Raw genomic sequence first — 15,774 nt, forward strand, 5'->3', positions numbered from 1 at the left:
GAAGGAGGACAAGCGGGATTTTTATAGGGCCCACCAGCACTGGCCATTGGCACCTTCGCTTTGCTCTTGGCTACCCTAATTATCCACCTTGCTACTTAGCGCTGCCGATATCCCAAGCTCATAAACCTGATTTGGGGTTTGACCCAGCTCAGCCCTCCATCTCTCTACCAAATAAAAGGGGGGAAAGCCAGGCCACAACCGGCTCATTCCTGCCCCAGTCCTTCCCTCCAGGGCCACGTCTCCCTGCCTCTCTCTCCTGCCATGTCGTGCCGCTCCTTCCAGCCGAGCTCCAGATGCGGCAGTCGGAGTTTCAGCTCCTACTCGGCCGTCATGCCCCGGATGGTCACCCACCACACAGTGAGCAAGGGGCCGTGCCGGCCATCGGGGTCCGGGGGCCTCCGGGCCCTGGGCTGCCTCGGCTCACGGAGCCTGTGCAACGTGGGCTTCGGGAGGCCCCGGGTCGCCTCCAGGTGTGTCCTGCCCAGCTTCGGGTACCGAGTGGGAGCCACCTGTGGGCCTTCTGCCTGCATCACCCCCGTCTCCATCAACGAGAGCCTGCTGGTCCCGCTGGAGCTGGAGATCGACCCGACCGTGCAGAGGGTGAAGAGGGACGAGAAGGAGCAGATCAAGTGCCTCAACAATCGTTTTGCATCCTTCATCAACAAGGTAAGGCGTAGGCCCAGCGCTCCAGGGCCTCAGGGCGGGATCCACTGCAGATCTGTCATCTGGTCCTTTTCCGGCCCAGGGAAGCCACAGTTTATCCACTGGCCTCTCCCACAGTCCCTGGCCACTAATCTTTGGAAGCTGGATAGGTCAGACTCCACACTGAATGCTTCTGCTCCCAGTCCTTTTATTTTAATTTCAAAATATTAAGGGAGTACAAATGTTTTAAGTTACGTGGATCACTTTTATAATGCTTGAGTCCCAGTGGTCCTTTTTTAATATGTCATGTCTCTCTGGCAAAGTCACCAAGGTTGCTGGAGGTCACACTGTAAGAGGAACTTCCAAAGCAATACTGAAAGGAATGACCAGAGAGGCAGAAGAAGCCCTTTCTGATGAGGCTTAAATGATAGAACCGTCTTCTGTATGCCTGAGCTGTGTCAAGACTCTTGGTCTTGAAGCAAGGATGGGCATAAGACCTGGAATTTGCTGTCTGCTTAGGCCTGGGATGAGGAAAAATTGGAGCAGTCAGAGCTAGAGGCACAGGTGACTGCCATGAAAGTCTTACATCTGCCAACTCCAGAGCCACGGCTGTGAAAGCCTACGGGGAATGTGGAGGTGCTGCCTTTAGGAGGTGCTGCCTTTAGAATGCGCTGAACTGGCTGGCATCCCTCAGCTGCCCCTGGGCCTGTCCCCACACCCTAGGGAGGCTCTTGGGGTCAGGATCCCTGCCAAGGGCTGAGCTGGTGTTTCTGGTGACCCTAAGGCTTAGGAGCAAGAGTCCTGGGCCAGAAGTCAGGAGACCTGGGCCCTGGTGTGGGCTCCACTCCTGTTACGCTGAATCCCTGTGCAAGCCACTCCTCTCTCGGCCTCAGGAGCCTGCTGCCCAGTGGGGAGGTAGAAGAGAGGTGGCAGGAGAATTGAAGGAGGTAATACAAGCAAAAGTGCTCCACAAAGTACTTGTTTAGCCACATGTACAGTTTCATTTTTAAAGCCTATTAAGTTCTGGCCATAAACTCATTCCAACGACATGGGCCCGGATCATCAGCAACATCACACCTCCTTCTGTAAGGCCAGGAGCCTCCTGCTGGTGTGGCCATCGACCATAAAAAGGGCAACATCACTCCTGAAGTTTTCTTGAGAGAGGATGCACCATGTGGAAAATCCCAGAGCAAAGACTAGAGACCATGTTCCCTTTGTCAATGACTAGCTGGTGACCATGGTCAACTCACTCAAATTCTCCTAATCTCAGTTTCCAATCCACAAAAAGGGGGGAGGTGGGCTAGCAGCTTCCACATTACTATGACCTGAACTTTTTTCAGAGACAGCTGGCAGGATGCAGCAGAGTAGGTGAAAGGAGCTTAGACTCCTAGCACAAAACCGTTGACCTTACCTTCTCCCCTGAGTGCCTCTGGGCTGCAATAAAAGAAAGCCTTGACTCCCAGCATCACACATTCTTACATCAACATGAAGATTTACAGAGTGCTTTGCCATGCACAGTCCCAAGTAGGAGCTTTGGGGATCAAAGTGAGCCTCGAAGGAATAGGATGGCTTGGTCAAGGTCACAAGGGTAGTGAGAGGCAGGCAGGCAGGGCTGGAATGTGGACCTACCCCAGGCCTCTTGGGCAGTACCCTTTCCACTACAATACACAACCCCTGAGTGGAAGGTCGAGGTCTCCTAAGCTCCGCCAGGCAGGGGAGCCACAGAGACACATACCCTCAGGTGCCAGACTGTGTGGAGACTATGATTTTTGCAAATTCTAGTGCATTGGCAGTGGTGTGTTGAGAGAGAGAGCACAAACACATTCCACTGCCTTCTCCAAGTCATGGTCCTTATGGTCCCTCCTGCCCGGTGACATCCCATTCCTGGCTACAGGTCCGGTTCCTGGAGCAGAAGAACAAGCTGCTGGAGACCAAGTGGAACTTCATGCAGCAGCAGAGGTGCTGCCAGAGCAACATTGAGCCTATATTCGAGAGCTACATCTGCACCCTTCGGCGGCAGCTGGACTGCGTGTCTGGGGAGCACGTGAGGCTAGAGTCGGAGCTCTGCAGCCTCCAGAACGTGCTGGAGGGCTACAAGAAGAAGTGAGTTGGCTCTGCTTTCACCCCACCAGGGAACTCGGGGCAAGCTACAGGTTCCATAGCTTAGTTCATTGGGCGCAGAACAATCAAGTGGGATGATGTAGGCAGAGCATCCCATTTGGCACACAGGAGGTCAGAAATCATGCATTGTCTTCATCTGCCTTCCCACTTCCCTGCCTAAATAGGCCCTCATTATTGCTCTCGCTGTAAAACAAGCTCTTTCACCTGCCGTTTCTGGAGCTCCAGGTCCCTGCTCCAAACCATCTACTCTGCCTTCGCTTCCATCAATCCCCTTGCAGATGCTGAAGTATTGATACCTCCTATTCCCCAAAAGACTAACTTGTTCCCCAGGCCTTCTCCCTGGAAGCATTTGCTCCTGCTGTTCCTTCTGCCTGATAAGCCCCCTCTCAGCCCCTCTCCCACCACATCTAGGCCGACAGCCCACATTTTCTCTCAGCCCCTGACTCTGGCTTGCTGGAAATCTCAGGCTGCAGATCACCTCCCTCCTCATTATCAGAGCTCTAGTTCCCTGTGTCACTTCCAAGTTCTTTGTGGTTCCTGTTTTCTATCTTGCAAACTTGCCCTCCCTGAGAGCAAGCGCTAGAGTCTGAGTCACAGCTTGGAGTAGGTGGTTGATAAGCATATGGTAATTAAGAGCCTGCTGGCCAGGAGAGCCAGTGCTGGCAGGAAGCTGAGGCCCAGATACATTGCCTCACTGGGCCCTGGGCCCCGTGGGAGTGCACGTGGGTGCGGAGAGTTGGACAGACATCTTTCCATTAAGGAGAAAAGTTTAAATGTACTGAAAGCAACAGGTCATAAGGGATGCGGATCAGTGGACTGGAGCCCCACTGGGGGCAGTCATGCTGCAGGTGTCAACCATGTGCCTACTTGGTTCCAGACACTGTGCTGGGAAGTGCAGGTGCTATAGAGAGGGAAGAGGCTGGCTCCTGCCCTCAAGATGCCCCCATCCAGTATGCCCAGACCCCCTGGGCATACACACCAGCAGATGCAACAGGGCACAGGGCAGAAGAGGAGAGGAATCCCAATGCAAGGAGGGAGCAGAAGGAGACCAGGAAGGCTTCTTGGAGGAGGTGCCATCTTTTCTGGACCTTGAAGGATAACTAACTTTCATTCCAATGGCTTCTTATAAAAGGGGAGTCCAGAGTAGACCCTAGAAGTGGGGATGGGACAGGAGCAGGTGACAAGGAAGGCCCAGAGCAAGCCAGGTGAGGGGACAACTCTAGCAGACTGTGACAGGTGAAATGTGGGGAGGCTGTGGGAGAAGTGGAGGCCGGCCTCTCAGCAGGAACAGTGCCCTTCCTGAGGGCTAAGTAGCAAGGTAAATCCAGGACACACGATTTGCAGCTCCAGATGAGAACTTGAGCTTTTAAAACTGGAACAATAGAAGAAGGATGAGGTCAAACTTGCATTTTATGATAACAATAGTAGCAAACACACAGTACTGGCCCTGTGCCAGGCACTGTCCTAGTAACACATGTGATATGGTAACCCACAGCAGCCTGCGAGGCAGGACAGTGTGACCCTCGCTTTGCAGATGATGGAACAGTAGATGATGAGATGCAGAGAGGCCAAGGCACTTAACCAGCTGGGCCACAACCAGCACGTGGCAGAGCTGGGACTCAGACTCGGGCGGTAGGCTACAGCACTGGCTGTCAGGGCCACGTCAGAGTTCTGCTGGAAAAAGGAGACGCTCTTAGTGGATCCATGTTGCTCACCCCCCTTAGTCATCCTGGCCAGACTGAAGCCCTGCTGATTCCCTCTGCCCCTGGCGGGCAGTGAGTGGGCCGAGGAGCCCCAAGGTGCTTAGAGGAAGCAGTCGGCTGTCTCTGTGTGTTTCCTGAAGTGGTAATTGCTACCTTGCAACTGGACGGCAGGCAGGGCCAGGCCACGGGGCCCACTGGGAATGTCCGTGACTCAGAAAGGACAGCTGCGTGTGCAGCACAGCCTTCCCCACCTTCTAAAGGAGGCAGCTGGATGAAGTGGGCTTCCTCAGCAGCCAGGGTGAAGGGGGTCTCACGGAGGACTTCCCCGAGGATGGCTCATCGCAGGCACAGGCTCCTAGGGAGTAGAGAGGGATAAACTTAAAAAGGATCTGTAAGGAGCCACAGTAATAGTCATCTACCTGGAGTGGGTGGAGGAGCGAGAGGTGACCAGAGACAGGGCTGGACCTGGTGACTCCCCAGGGTGCTCAGTGACAGGCAGAGTCACCCAAAAGGCTTGACACCAAGGCCTCTTCCAAAGTCCATGCCCGACTACAGTGTTTTTTCCTGCCCATTCCATCAGATATGAAGAGGAGCTCTCCCTGCGTCCCTGTGTCGAGAACGACTTTGTTGCCTTGAAGAAGGTGAGGGAGGGCGCTCAGGGAGGAGAGGCCCTGAGCTGGCCCGCCAGCCCTGGACCATGACTAAACGTGTCTGCAGCCCACTCACCCCACTAAAGGGTCCTCACCCCCAGACTCCTGGGCCAGCCCCCTCTCCCCTGCCCCTGGCAAAAGGGTAGGGATTGGCCTGGCCTCCACCTCCCAACTCATGGGGGCCAAAGCTGGGGAAGGGTCATGTCTAGCCTTTCCCTGGCAGCTGGACATGGATTAATGCCAAATCAGAAGCAAAACAAAAGCTCTGATGCAAACCCCTAAACAATCGAGATGGTTCCTCAGATGCCCCCCCTGCCGCACCCCTCTGCCCCACTCCCTTCAGATCCCTCCCCATCAGGATCCCAGGCCCAGGCATGGAGTCCCGGGACTAGGGGCCCTCTCCCACGGTGGCTCCATCACCCCTTCACATCCACATGGGCTCAGTGAGGAAAGGTGGGCCCCATGCCTGCACCTGCCACCAGCCTGCCTGGGAGGTGAGCCAGTGGGTGGAAGGCATGGCCCCCGCCTGGCCCCAGCCCAGGTCATGGTTCTGTCCCTGCTCTGCCGCAGGAGGTGGACACAGCCTTCCTGATGAAGGCTGACCTGGAGACCAACGCGGAGGCTCTAGTCCAGGAGATTGACTTCCTGAAAGGCCTGTATGAGGAGGTACGAGTGGCACTGCCCCCCGGGTGGTCGGTCAGGGGCTGGTGCCCAGGATGCAAGGGTGCTGGGAAGCATCTGCCCAGCGGGGATGGGTCAGGGCAAGCACGTGGAGAGATCAGCACTGGAGAGGTGGCTCTCAGGCAGTGAGACCCCCAAAAGTCAGATCGTCCAGATCCCTAGCTGGCCGACCTCTCTGGGAAAGTTTCCACAGAGCTCTGGGTAACTAGAGCGTGGGGACAAGGAGCCCACTGATGACCGAAGCCCGAGGTATAGCAGGGTTCTGTGCAAATCTGCTGTGGAAAGGTCTGAGCAGGTTCTTCCCATTTCTGCACCTGGGCCCTCAGAGCGCTCACACCTTCTCACCTGGCCCCTCCCAGGAGATCTGCCTGCTCCAGTCCCAGATCTCCGAGACCTCGGTCATTGTGAAGATGGACAACAGCCGGGAGCTGGATGTGGACAGCATCATCGCCGAGATCAAGGCCCAGTATGACGACATTGCCAGCCGCAGCAAAGCCGAAGCGGAGGCCTGGTACCAGTGCCGGGTGAGGCCATGGGGCAGGGACAGGGCAGACGAGGGAAGGACCCCCAGACTCTCTCTCCCCCAGGAAGTGGATGAGGAGCTAATGAGGGCTTTGACACGGCAGGGGACCCATGAACCCCAGTCCCTGCCATCTCTGCCAGGCCCTAGGCTGTGTCCCTGCAGAGCATGTGGGAGGGACCCCATGGACTGCCCAGGCCTGTCACTGGGGAGCCAGGGTGACAGCTTTATTTACCTGCAGACTCACCGGACGTGCTCCTCTCAGCAGCACTCAATAAATACTAATTGGCGATGATGGCGAAGAGGGCCGTGGGCTTCTCGTGGGTGGAGGCTGATGGCATGGGGTGGTTACTAATGGTGGGGCAGAAACGGTGATTAAGGTGGCCCCAGACTTAGTAATTAGGGGCTTGCTGGGAGGGCGGGGGGAGGGGGGCCTGAAAGCAATTCAACAGACATTATCATCCCGGTGTCACCTGCCCTGTCTGTGCAAGTCACCATGCATGCATTCACTGATCGGCTCCTTCATTCAACACTGTTTATTGGGCATCCACCACGTGCCAAGCACAGTTCTAGAAGCTGGGAATCCAGCAGGGCACAGAACAGACACCTGTCCCTGCCTTCATGTCACTTCCCTTCCAGAGGCAGGTGCAGGAGCAGGGGTGGTGGGGCAGGACGGACAATAAACAAGACAAATAAGTTAGATGGTGATGTGTGCTATGGAGAAAATAAATCACAATGCACGTAGAGAGTGTTATGGGAGTGCAGTTTTGAATAGGTAGCCAGGAAGGATGGGCTTGCCAAACCAAAATATGAGGTAGCATAAAGTGCTAGGTTGAAAAGGTTGCGAAGGTTGAGAAGCAGCTTAAGGAAGCTTGATGACAAAAGAACCAAATTGTGTCTGGAAAGGCAGGGGCATTGTCATTTGACCTGATCTTGAAGGACAAGTAAAACTTCAGTGAGCAAAGAATGGGGGAGGAGGTGCCAGGCAGGAGCTGGGATGCTAAAGGATGAAAGTGGGGCTGTGCACTATGAAGGAGATGGGGATGGAGAGGTGGGTTGGGGCTGGAGCACAGCACATCTGCAGAGCTGTGCTAAGGCCTTTGCACTTTTTCCTGAAGACGTTGGGTACCACTGCCCAGGGAGTATTCCAAGTGATTCTCTGCCTGTCTTCTGGAGCTCTGTGGGGATCAAAAGTATCAAACCCTGGCCTTGAGCCAGCTGCTGGTGACTCAGTCTGTGGCCATCCACAGCCAGATTTCATCCCAGCTGGTCCCTCTCTGGTTGCCCTGGGCCATCTATCAGTCAGGTGGGCTCAGGGAATACAGCCACCTCATTTTCCCATCCTCCTAAGTCAGAATCATGAAGACAAGTCTATTAATTAAGGATTCCATTTAGCTATGAGAATCAGAAAGTTTAAAAACAACAAATTCAATTGTTACTTTTTTGTCAGATAGCTTGAAGTACAAAACTAGGCTGCCCAGGATGACACAGGGTTCAATGACACCGTCGGGACCCAGGACTCTTCTAGCTTTCCATGCTGCCATCCTTAGCACAAGGCTCGTCCTCACGGTTGCCTTGCCTCCCAAGATAGCTGTGATGCCTCACATGTCACATCAGACAGGACAAAGGGGAAAAAAACCCATGCCAACTGAGTCCTTCCCACTCTGAAAACAGCTTTCCTAGCAGCCTACCCAGCAACAGCCGTAGATCTCACTGATTAGAGAAGGCTGAGAAAAATATTTTCTTATCTGCACTCACTGGCCACCCCCAATAAAAGCAGGATTCTGTTTGAAGAAGAAGGGGAGCGTGGATGTTTATTAAGCAACTATAGGCTTTGCCACAGTAAATAACAAAGGAGCCAAAGAGAGTAATTACAAGCTTATCTCTTGTTTTGCATTTTCTATTCAAGATGCTCCCATCCATTATCAGAAAATCTAAAGTTGCTCATTTTTAAAAATCTATGAATGGAATCTACACATATTATTCACAAACTGAATTCAGAATACAAAGGTGTTTTTAAAAAGTGTTAAGCCCAGGTAGGACATAATACCGCATTTTTGGGTTTGATAGTTTCGAGGGAAAACACGCAAATGTCCTCATGTTCACAGGCAGACGTGGTCTATTAGGGGAGCCCAGCTGAGCACAGCAGCCCCTTCCGAGGTCCAGAGGGACATCTAAGAAAAGACACCCCCTGGGCAACCTTGGGCTCTGGGGCAGAGAGACAAGGGCCAGATACCGAGCAGCCAAACAGGCAGTGGGGGGGTCTCAGTGTCTGGGAGGGATTTAAGGCTCAGAGGTGGGATGGGAATAAGGAGCAGCCCACGTGAGGAGCCCAAACCTGACCAGCAGTGGAGAGGACTCGGGGAGCAGAACATGGATGAGTGTCCAGACACCTCCCAGGCTCGAAGTCACAGGAGCAGAGCCTCGGGACAGCGAGAAAGGGGGCAGGAGATGCCGCCACGTGGGCCTGGGGCTCTGACCTCTCTGTCCCGCAGTATGAGGAGCTGAAGCTGACAGCCGGGAACCACTGTGACAACCTGCGCAACCGCAAGAATGAGATTCTGGAAATGAACAAGCTGATCCAGCGGCTGCAGCAGGAAATTGAGACCGTCAAAGCCCAGGTGAGGCGGGGGAGGGCCACCCTGCCATGAGAGCCTTCAACGCATGTCCGGCCCTCTGGACCACGTGGGGCATGTCCAATCCTCCCTGGGAGCACTGCTGGAGAGGGAGTGACCTTGCGGCTCCTCACTGAAGAGGACCCAAGCCCGTTCTACAAAAGAGCTGGCCAACGCAGGATGAGCAGGCTCAGGAAAGGGCTGGGTCCTGGCAGAGGCCAGGTGACCTCCTGTCAAGGCTGAAGTGGCAGGGGGTGTTGCACTAGATGGAAATATAGAAAAGACGTTCTCCATGGTGCATTCAAAGACTCTAATCTCGTGATCCTGAAATGCAAGGTGACTCTGAATTGCTCACAAAATCAGATCCACTCTATTCTGCTAGGTTAGTGAAGACCAGCCAGGCGCTTAAAATCTATTAGCCCCAAAGACATTGCTCAGTATAGCTAAGAGGAAAATCTCAGATCTCCTTGAGGTGTTTTGGATAGAAAACCAGTCCCAACTGCCTGGAGGAACCAGATGCCACAATCCTAGGAGGAAACCCACAGAGAATCTGAACCGGGCCTGCACCCACCACCGTGTTCTCTCCGGGAGTCCATCTCAGGGGTCCCAGGGCCCCAAGTGACGCCTTTCTGTGCCCTCTCCCCCAGCGCTGCAAACTCGAGGGCACCATAGCTGAGGCTGAGCAGCAGGGCGAGGCGGCCCTCAACGATGCCAAGTGCAAGCTGGCGGGGCTGGAGGAGGCTCTGCAGAAGGCCAAGCAGGACATGGCCTGCCTGCTCAAGGAGTACCAGGAGGTGATGAACTCCAAGCTGGGCCTGGACATCGAGATCGCCACCTACAGGCGCCTGCTGGAGGGCGAGGAGCACAGGTGAGCCTGTGAGGGAGGGTTAAGCACCAGGCACCAGGTATGCATGTTGCCCAGCCCTCCTGTGGTTGCTGCTGCTATGACCCCTCCCCAGTCATGGAAAACCCGCACAGCACACAGTCTGCAGGCCCTCATCACTAATGTGGTCCGTGGAGAGGGCAGGAGAGGGGAGATGCCACATTTTTCAGCCCAGTTCTCTTCGATGCAGTTACCTGTCTTCTTTTTCCTCTTCTCCCCAGGCTGTGCGAAGGCATTGGGCCGGTGAACATCTGTAAGTAGATGAGCCATGCCCTGAGGGCTCTGGGGTCCTGGGGGGGTTGGTCGCCCCAACACAGACAACCCACACCACCCCTCCCCAGACCTCTGATGCCTCCCCAACCCCAAAGGAGGAGCTCTGTCTGCCATGAGCTGGGCTGATGGCAATGCTCTCCCGCTCCCACAGCTTTGGGAAGTCGGGACTGGGAGCAGATTCAAAGCATGGTCCCAGTGCTTCAGGGTCCAGAAGTCACAGGAGCCGTACTCACAGGAGGATGCTTTTCTAGAGGAAGAGGATTTGAAGCAGGCTCGGGAAGGAGGGATAAGACAAGTAGAAACTGAGAGGGTGAAGCAGGTATCAGGCCTGGCCTGGCCAAGGCTCTGGGGAGAAAGGAGAGGCACGTGGCTGCCTTCTGAGCACTTCATGTAGCTCGAGGGGAGGAGACATGGAAGTTGGTGGCTGGAATGGGCGTGTCCTTAGAGGTGAGTGGCAGCAGGTGGGAGGAATGGCCCAGCTGAGACGTGTCAGGGCAATCGCCTTAGAGTTGTGCAGTGCGGGGCTCTGAGCACCCCTTTCTGTTCCCACAGCCGTGAGCAGCTCCAAAGGCGCTGTCCTGTACGAGCCATGCGGCGTCAGCACGCCTGTGCTGAGGACCGAGTACTGCCCAGGGGCCACCAGCGTCCTCAGGAGCAGCGGGGGCTGCAGTGTCGTGGGCACCGGTGAACTCTACATCCCCTGTGAGCCCCAGGGCCTCCTGGGCTGTGGGGGCGGGCGGGGCTCCAGCACGAAGCTCAGCGCTGGGAGCAGCCCCTCCAGCCACAAGTGTTAGCACCGCCCCAGAGGCTGGAAGCCCCGGGGACAGGGCCCCAGCCCTTGGCCCTGGATGTCACACCCCACCAGGGCTGAAGACAAGGGTTTTCCAAAGCCCCACCTTCCTGTTTCGGCTCCAGACTCCCCTCAGGTGTCCCCTGGGAATTGAGCTGCCCCTCAGCCCGCTCCTTATCCTCACCAGTCACTCTAAGCTGTTCACTCAGCGTGTCCAGAGCCTGAGCTGGGCCCTGGGGTGGAGATGGGGGACAGAGAAAGAGAACGCATCACTCCTGACCCCTGGGCCAGGGGAATGGCGATGCCCCCAGAAGGCCAGAGGGCATCATAGTTCTGCCTGTGGATTACCCCATGGAAGTGTCCCCACAAAGCCAGCTCCACTCCCCCATCCCAGGCCCCCCACTTCCCTTACTTTGGGCACTCATTCACCTGAGAAAAGTGAACTTCTTTTAACACCACCTGAAATATGCACTGCTGCAAATATCAAAAGGAGACACCCCCAAATCCCATTCTGAATTCCAAAGCCAAGTGCTGAGATTTCAGGATCAGTCAGGACCTGCCAATATCCTCTCAGCAGAGAGAATCAGAGGGGGTCTGTAAGCAGTAGATCTACTTGCTTAGGTGTGTTGAACTCAAACTATGAAAATAAGTCTTTTTCCTGAGCTCACATTGGCAGGTGGTGGCAGGGAAATGCCTAGAACAAAGGGTAGGGGACACAGACAGACCATTGAGAGCTGACGTCATTTGCTCAGTGGAACCAGGCCCCTCCCCTCCTGTACACAGCCTCGGTTCCTGCCCCGCTCCCTTCAGTTCCTCTTGCTTTGGGTCTGATGTGGATGTGTCCCCTCGCTGCAGTGATCGGCTGCCCCAGGCGACTTGTTGGCTCAGGGGTTAGGAGAGGGCAGGGGAGGTGCTGGGCTGACTCCCCCTCCCAGGGGCCCCTCCTGCCCAGCCCGGCCCACCCCGGATTCAAGGCCTCTGCCACGCACGTCTGGGCTTGTCTGTTCCCCAAACAATGTCTCTGTTCGCAGACTGCGGGCATCAGGATTATTCACCCTGCTCTGTGGGGGATGCATAAGGCTGAGGGGATCCCATAGCAGCCTTTGGGGACGGGAGCTTTGGGAGTGGAAAGGAAGGTTATTATACAAATGGGGAAACTACCTGTAAACGATCTGTGAGTGGCCTGTGGAATAAATATGGCTCTGTACAAACTGCACTTGAAACCTGCACATCACACCCCAGTAGTTCGCAAGCCACTCGCCGTGTTAAAAACCGCGTGCCTACTACACACGGGCCTCCCCACTGCACTCACTGCACTCACGGCGTGGTGCGCTGCATATGGCCTCGGGAGAATCTGTGGGGTCCCCTGTCATGTCCATGCTTAGCAGCCCCCAAGCCCTGGCTCTGTCCCTGTCCTGGACCATCCTCAGTGCCTGGACAGCCCCAGCGTGGGAAAGGCAGTGAAGATGGCGGCAGGAGGACCAGGACACTCCAGTCTCTCCTCCCCACTTAGAGAGCCTGAAACCTGGAGACACGACTTGGTGGCAGCAGTTCCACCTCGAGGGGCCTCTGTCCCCTCCCTCTGCCTCATTGGTCCCCTGGAACAGCCCCTCCTCAGGGGCTCTCTCCCTCTGTGGCGCCCCCTCCCCCTTCCTGGCCCCCGCAGAGCACCCACTCTGCACCCAGCCCCGAATTAGAGGCTGCTGATGCAGAGGTGACTAAGACGGCCTCTTAACCCCAGGACGCTCAGCCTCACAGAGGAGTCATAAATAATGAGAGCAGCAAGAAGCAACTAATGATTGTGCCTGGAAAGGGGGTCAGAGAGAGGCTCACAGAGAAGATTGTAAGAACAGTGGCCGAAAGGAAGTCTAGAGTTGCAGATTCGTGGGCAGCACTTTCAGAAGACCACATTCATTCATGGTTTCATTCACTTGATACGTATTGATTGAGCACCTGCTTCGTGCAGGCAAGAGAGAGAACTGCCTGCACGAAGCCAGAGCTTCACTGCACTGACTCAGCCTGGGGAATCCGAATCCCAGCCCTCCAGAGTAGCCCAGTGAGGACAGGAGGGGAAACAGCTCCGAAGAGGCATGGGAGGGGACCCAGGGGCTGTGACACGGTGGTGAGCAAGGCAGCCCCAGTCAGGGCCGGTTTACCCAGCAAGCACAGCAGACACAGCACCCAGGGCCCATGAAGTGGGGCAGCTCCTGTGGAAACCAGTCTGGCAGTTCCCCAGAACGTTAGAGTCACCACAGGTCCCAGCAACTCGGCTCTAGGTATATACCCAAGAGAAATGGAAATGTATGTCCAAACCTGCTCATGAATATTTATTGCAGCATTATTCATAATAACCAAAAGGTAGAAACAGTTTGTAGATATTGCATGTTTTATCCATGGTGTTTATTTGTCCATCAGCAGATAAATGGAACATTATTCACCCACAAAAAGGAAGAGAGGACTGGTACATGCTACAACACGGATGCACGCTGAAAACACGCACAGTGATGGAAGCCAGTCACAAAAGCCACCTATTATACGATTCAATTCAGATGAAAGTCCAGAACAGGGAAGTGACAGAGACAGAAAGCAGAGACGTGATTGCTTAAGGCAGGAGGGAGGGGGAGACAGAGGTTAGGGGACGTTATGTGAGTTAATGGCTAAAGGTTTCTTTTTGAGGTGATGAAAATGTTCTAAAATTGACTGTGGTGATGGCTGTATACACTAAAGCCATCGAATCATACATTTTAAACGAGTGAATTGTGCGGTAATGTGGGTATCTCAGTAGGGCTGTATAAACAAGATGGAGCCCTGGCCCCACACCTCCTGGGGCTTCCAGCCTAACGGGAAGAACAGCCCTGGAGCACAGAGTTACAGCTGCGTGCATCGTTGTGAGGGTGGCAGAGCAGAGGGCCACGGGGGACACTGAGGGTCCCACTGTAGTCACGGACTCCAGGAGCTCCCCGAGGAGCGGCAGGCCAGCCTGAACCCCGAAGGCCAGCGGGCCTGTCAGGGAAGGCAGCTGGAGGGCTCCAGGCTGACATGCCAGCAGCTGCGAGCCAGGCACACAGCCCGTGCCCAGCCCACCGGGGTCTGCGGTTCCAGGCACACATGTCCACATGCGGGAAAGGAGGGAAGGGAACGACAGGGCTGAGAGCCTCGGCTCCCTTAACAACTCAGAGCTCTGGAAACTACAGGGACGCTCTGTCCCCATCAACAAAAACTGAGAGATTCCAAGGAGACGGCCCACCTCCATCCCACAGTCACTACCTGAGGCAGGAAACACCCACCTCAGTATGGGATATTTTGACTGAGGTCACAATAAAGGAGTAGAGGGACGGAAGGATCCCCCTCCCTGCTGTGAGGTGGGCTGGGGGTGGTGGTGCTGGCAGTCATCCCTTGGGACTCAGGTCCCAGGGTCCTGCTGGGCAGGAGAGGGCCTGGAGCCGTCCGTCCGCACTGCTCTTCCCAGTGGCGGGCACCCAGCTCAGTCCTGGGCTTGAGCCCAGCTGGGCATGTCCCTGCACAACGTCCACCAGGGACTCCCCTCAGGGCCTGCAGCAGGGCCCCCCTTCTCCCTTCCTCCCCACTGGAGATGACTCAGGGCAGGCGGGACAAAAGTGCCTCCTGGTGGCGGCAGGGCCATCCTCATTCCATTCCACTCAGCAAACACCTCCAGAGCATCTTCTCCCGGCCAGCCCTGGGCTGGGGGCTGAGGTACAGGAGGAACAGGCCCGGCCCCAGCCCTGGGCAAGAGAGAGAACTGCCTGCACGAAGCCAGAGCTTCACTGCACTGACTCAGCCTGGGGAATCCGAATCCCAGCCCTCCAGAGTAGCCCAGTGAGGACAGGAGGGGAAACAGCCCCGAGAGGCATGGGAGGGTGGATGGAGCTGCCCGTGTCTGTCTGTCTCCACAGAAGGCCTCCCACTTCCCGTCCTCTGCCTCCCACGGCTGCTCGCCCACAGCCTCTCTTCTCCCTAGGCGCCCCTGCCTCTGTCCCCGTGGCCCTGCCTCCTGCCGGTCACATCTGTGGCCCAGGTCCACCCACTACTGCCACTCTCCAGCTGGGACCATGCCAGAAGGAATTCCGGCAGGGGCTTGGGTTGGGGAAATGCCTTCAGAAGTGGCACCATGAGCAGAGGAGGGGTGGTTTAGGGACACTCCACCTGGTAGAAGGAATAGGACTGTCCCAGCCATCCCTGTTCTAAATGCAATGTCAGGTACACATTAGCACCCCAAAAAGGGTTGGTTGCAGCAAACTGAGCTAGACACTTATGAGGAGCAACACTTTCACTCTGGACTGGTGGCAGCTCTGTGGGCAATATTAGGGATTTGGGTTAAACCTGAAAAAAATCATCATTCCTTTAAGGGCCAGGTGGAGGGAGACCAAACAAGAAGGGTGCTTTATCTCACTGGGAGGTGTTAAATTCCCTCTAACTATTCATTCGTCTGAGGTCCTGGCAAGCGTGCATGCAGCAGCCCCCACCCAGCCCCGCCCCTGGGGGACTCCCAGGCTTCTTTTCCCAGTGGCAGGTCTCAGCAGGAGAACCTCCCTAGCCTCTCACCAGCACAAACTCGTCCCAGGGCGAAACGGAAGCTCTCTGAAGCTTCCCCATCACCCCCACCCCACAGATAGCATCGATGAGCCAGCAGGCAGTGTACACTAACCCAGCGGAGGGGCTGTGGCCGGGCTTGGCTAGCAGATTTCTGGGATTACGTTCAGGCTGGCTGACAACAGCAACAAAACTGTCGCAGCAGCAAAACCTCCAGCCCAGAGCTGCCAGGGCAACTCCTACCCCCTCTCCACCTGCCACCCCCTGAAATGCCTGAGAGTTGTGTTATACATCGTCTGGCGAAACAGTGCCTCTGACCTATAAACTGCTGATGGCGACAGCTCA

General features: G+C 55.7%; 1 protein-coding gene across 1 annotated transcript; it reads left to right on the forward strand.

Moving 5' to 3' along the window:
• Positions 1-207: 207 nt before the first annotated feature.
• Positions 208-10,882, forward strand: KRT82 (keratin 82). Its single transcript, XM_045555165.1, has 9 exons — positions 208-666; positions 2,537-2,745; positions 5,047-5,107; positions 5,687-5,782; positions 6,157-6,321; positions 8,813-8,938; positions 9,580-9,800; positions 10,037-10,068; positions 10,641-10,882. The coding sequence occupies exons 1-9, from the start codon at positions 262-264 to the stop codon at positions 10,880-10,882; spliced, it is 1,557 nt and encodes a 518-aa protein (XP_045411121.1). The 5' UTR covers positions 208-261.
• The last annotated feature ends 4,892 nt before the right edge of the window (positions 10,883-15,774 follow it).

Source organism: Lemur catta, chromosome 6, assembly GCF_020740605.2.
Source record: "Lemur catta isolate mLemCat1 chromosome 6, mLemCat1.pri, whole genome shotgun sequence".
NCBI classification, from domain to species: Eukaryota; Metazoa; Chordata; class Mammalia; order Primates; family Lemuridae; genus Lemur; species Lemur catta.

Bases quoted from the DNA above. Each gene is read 5' to 3' on its own strand.
- KRT82 (XM_045555165.1), top strand. From the start codon at position 262: ATGTCGTGCCGCTCCTTCCAGCCGAGCTCCAGATGCGGCAGTCGGAGT. The intron at 5,108-5,686 runs GTGAGGGAGGGC...GCTCTGCCGCAG, and splicing joins ACTTTGTTGCCTTGAAGAAG to GAGGTGGACACAGCCTTCCT. The intron at 10,069-10,640 runs GTAAGTAGATGA...CTGTTCCCACAG, and splicing joins CATTGGGCCGGTGAACATCT to CCGTGAGCAGCTCCAAAGGC.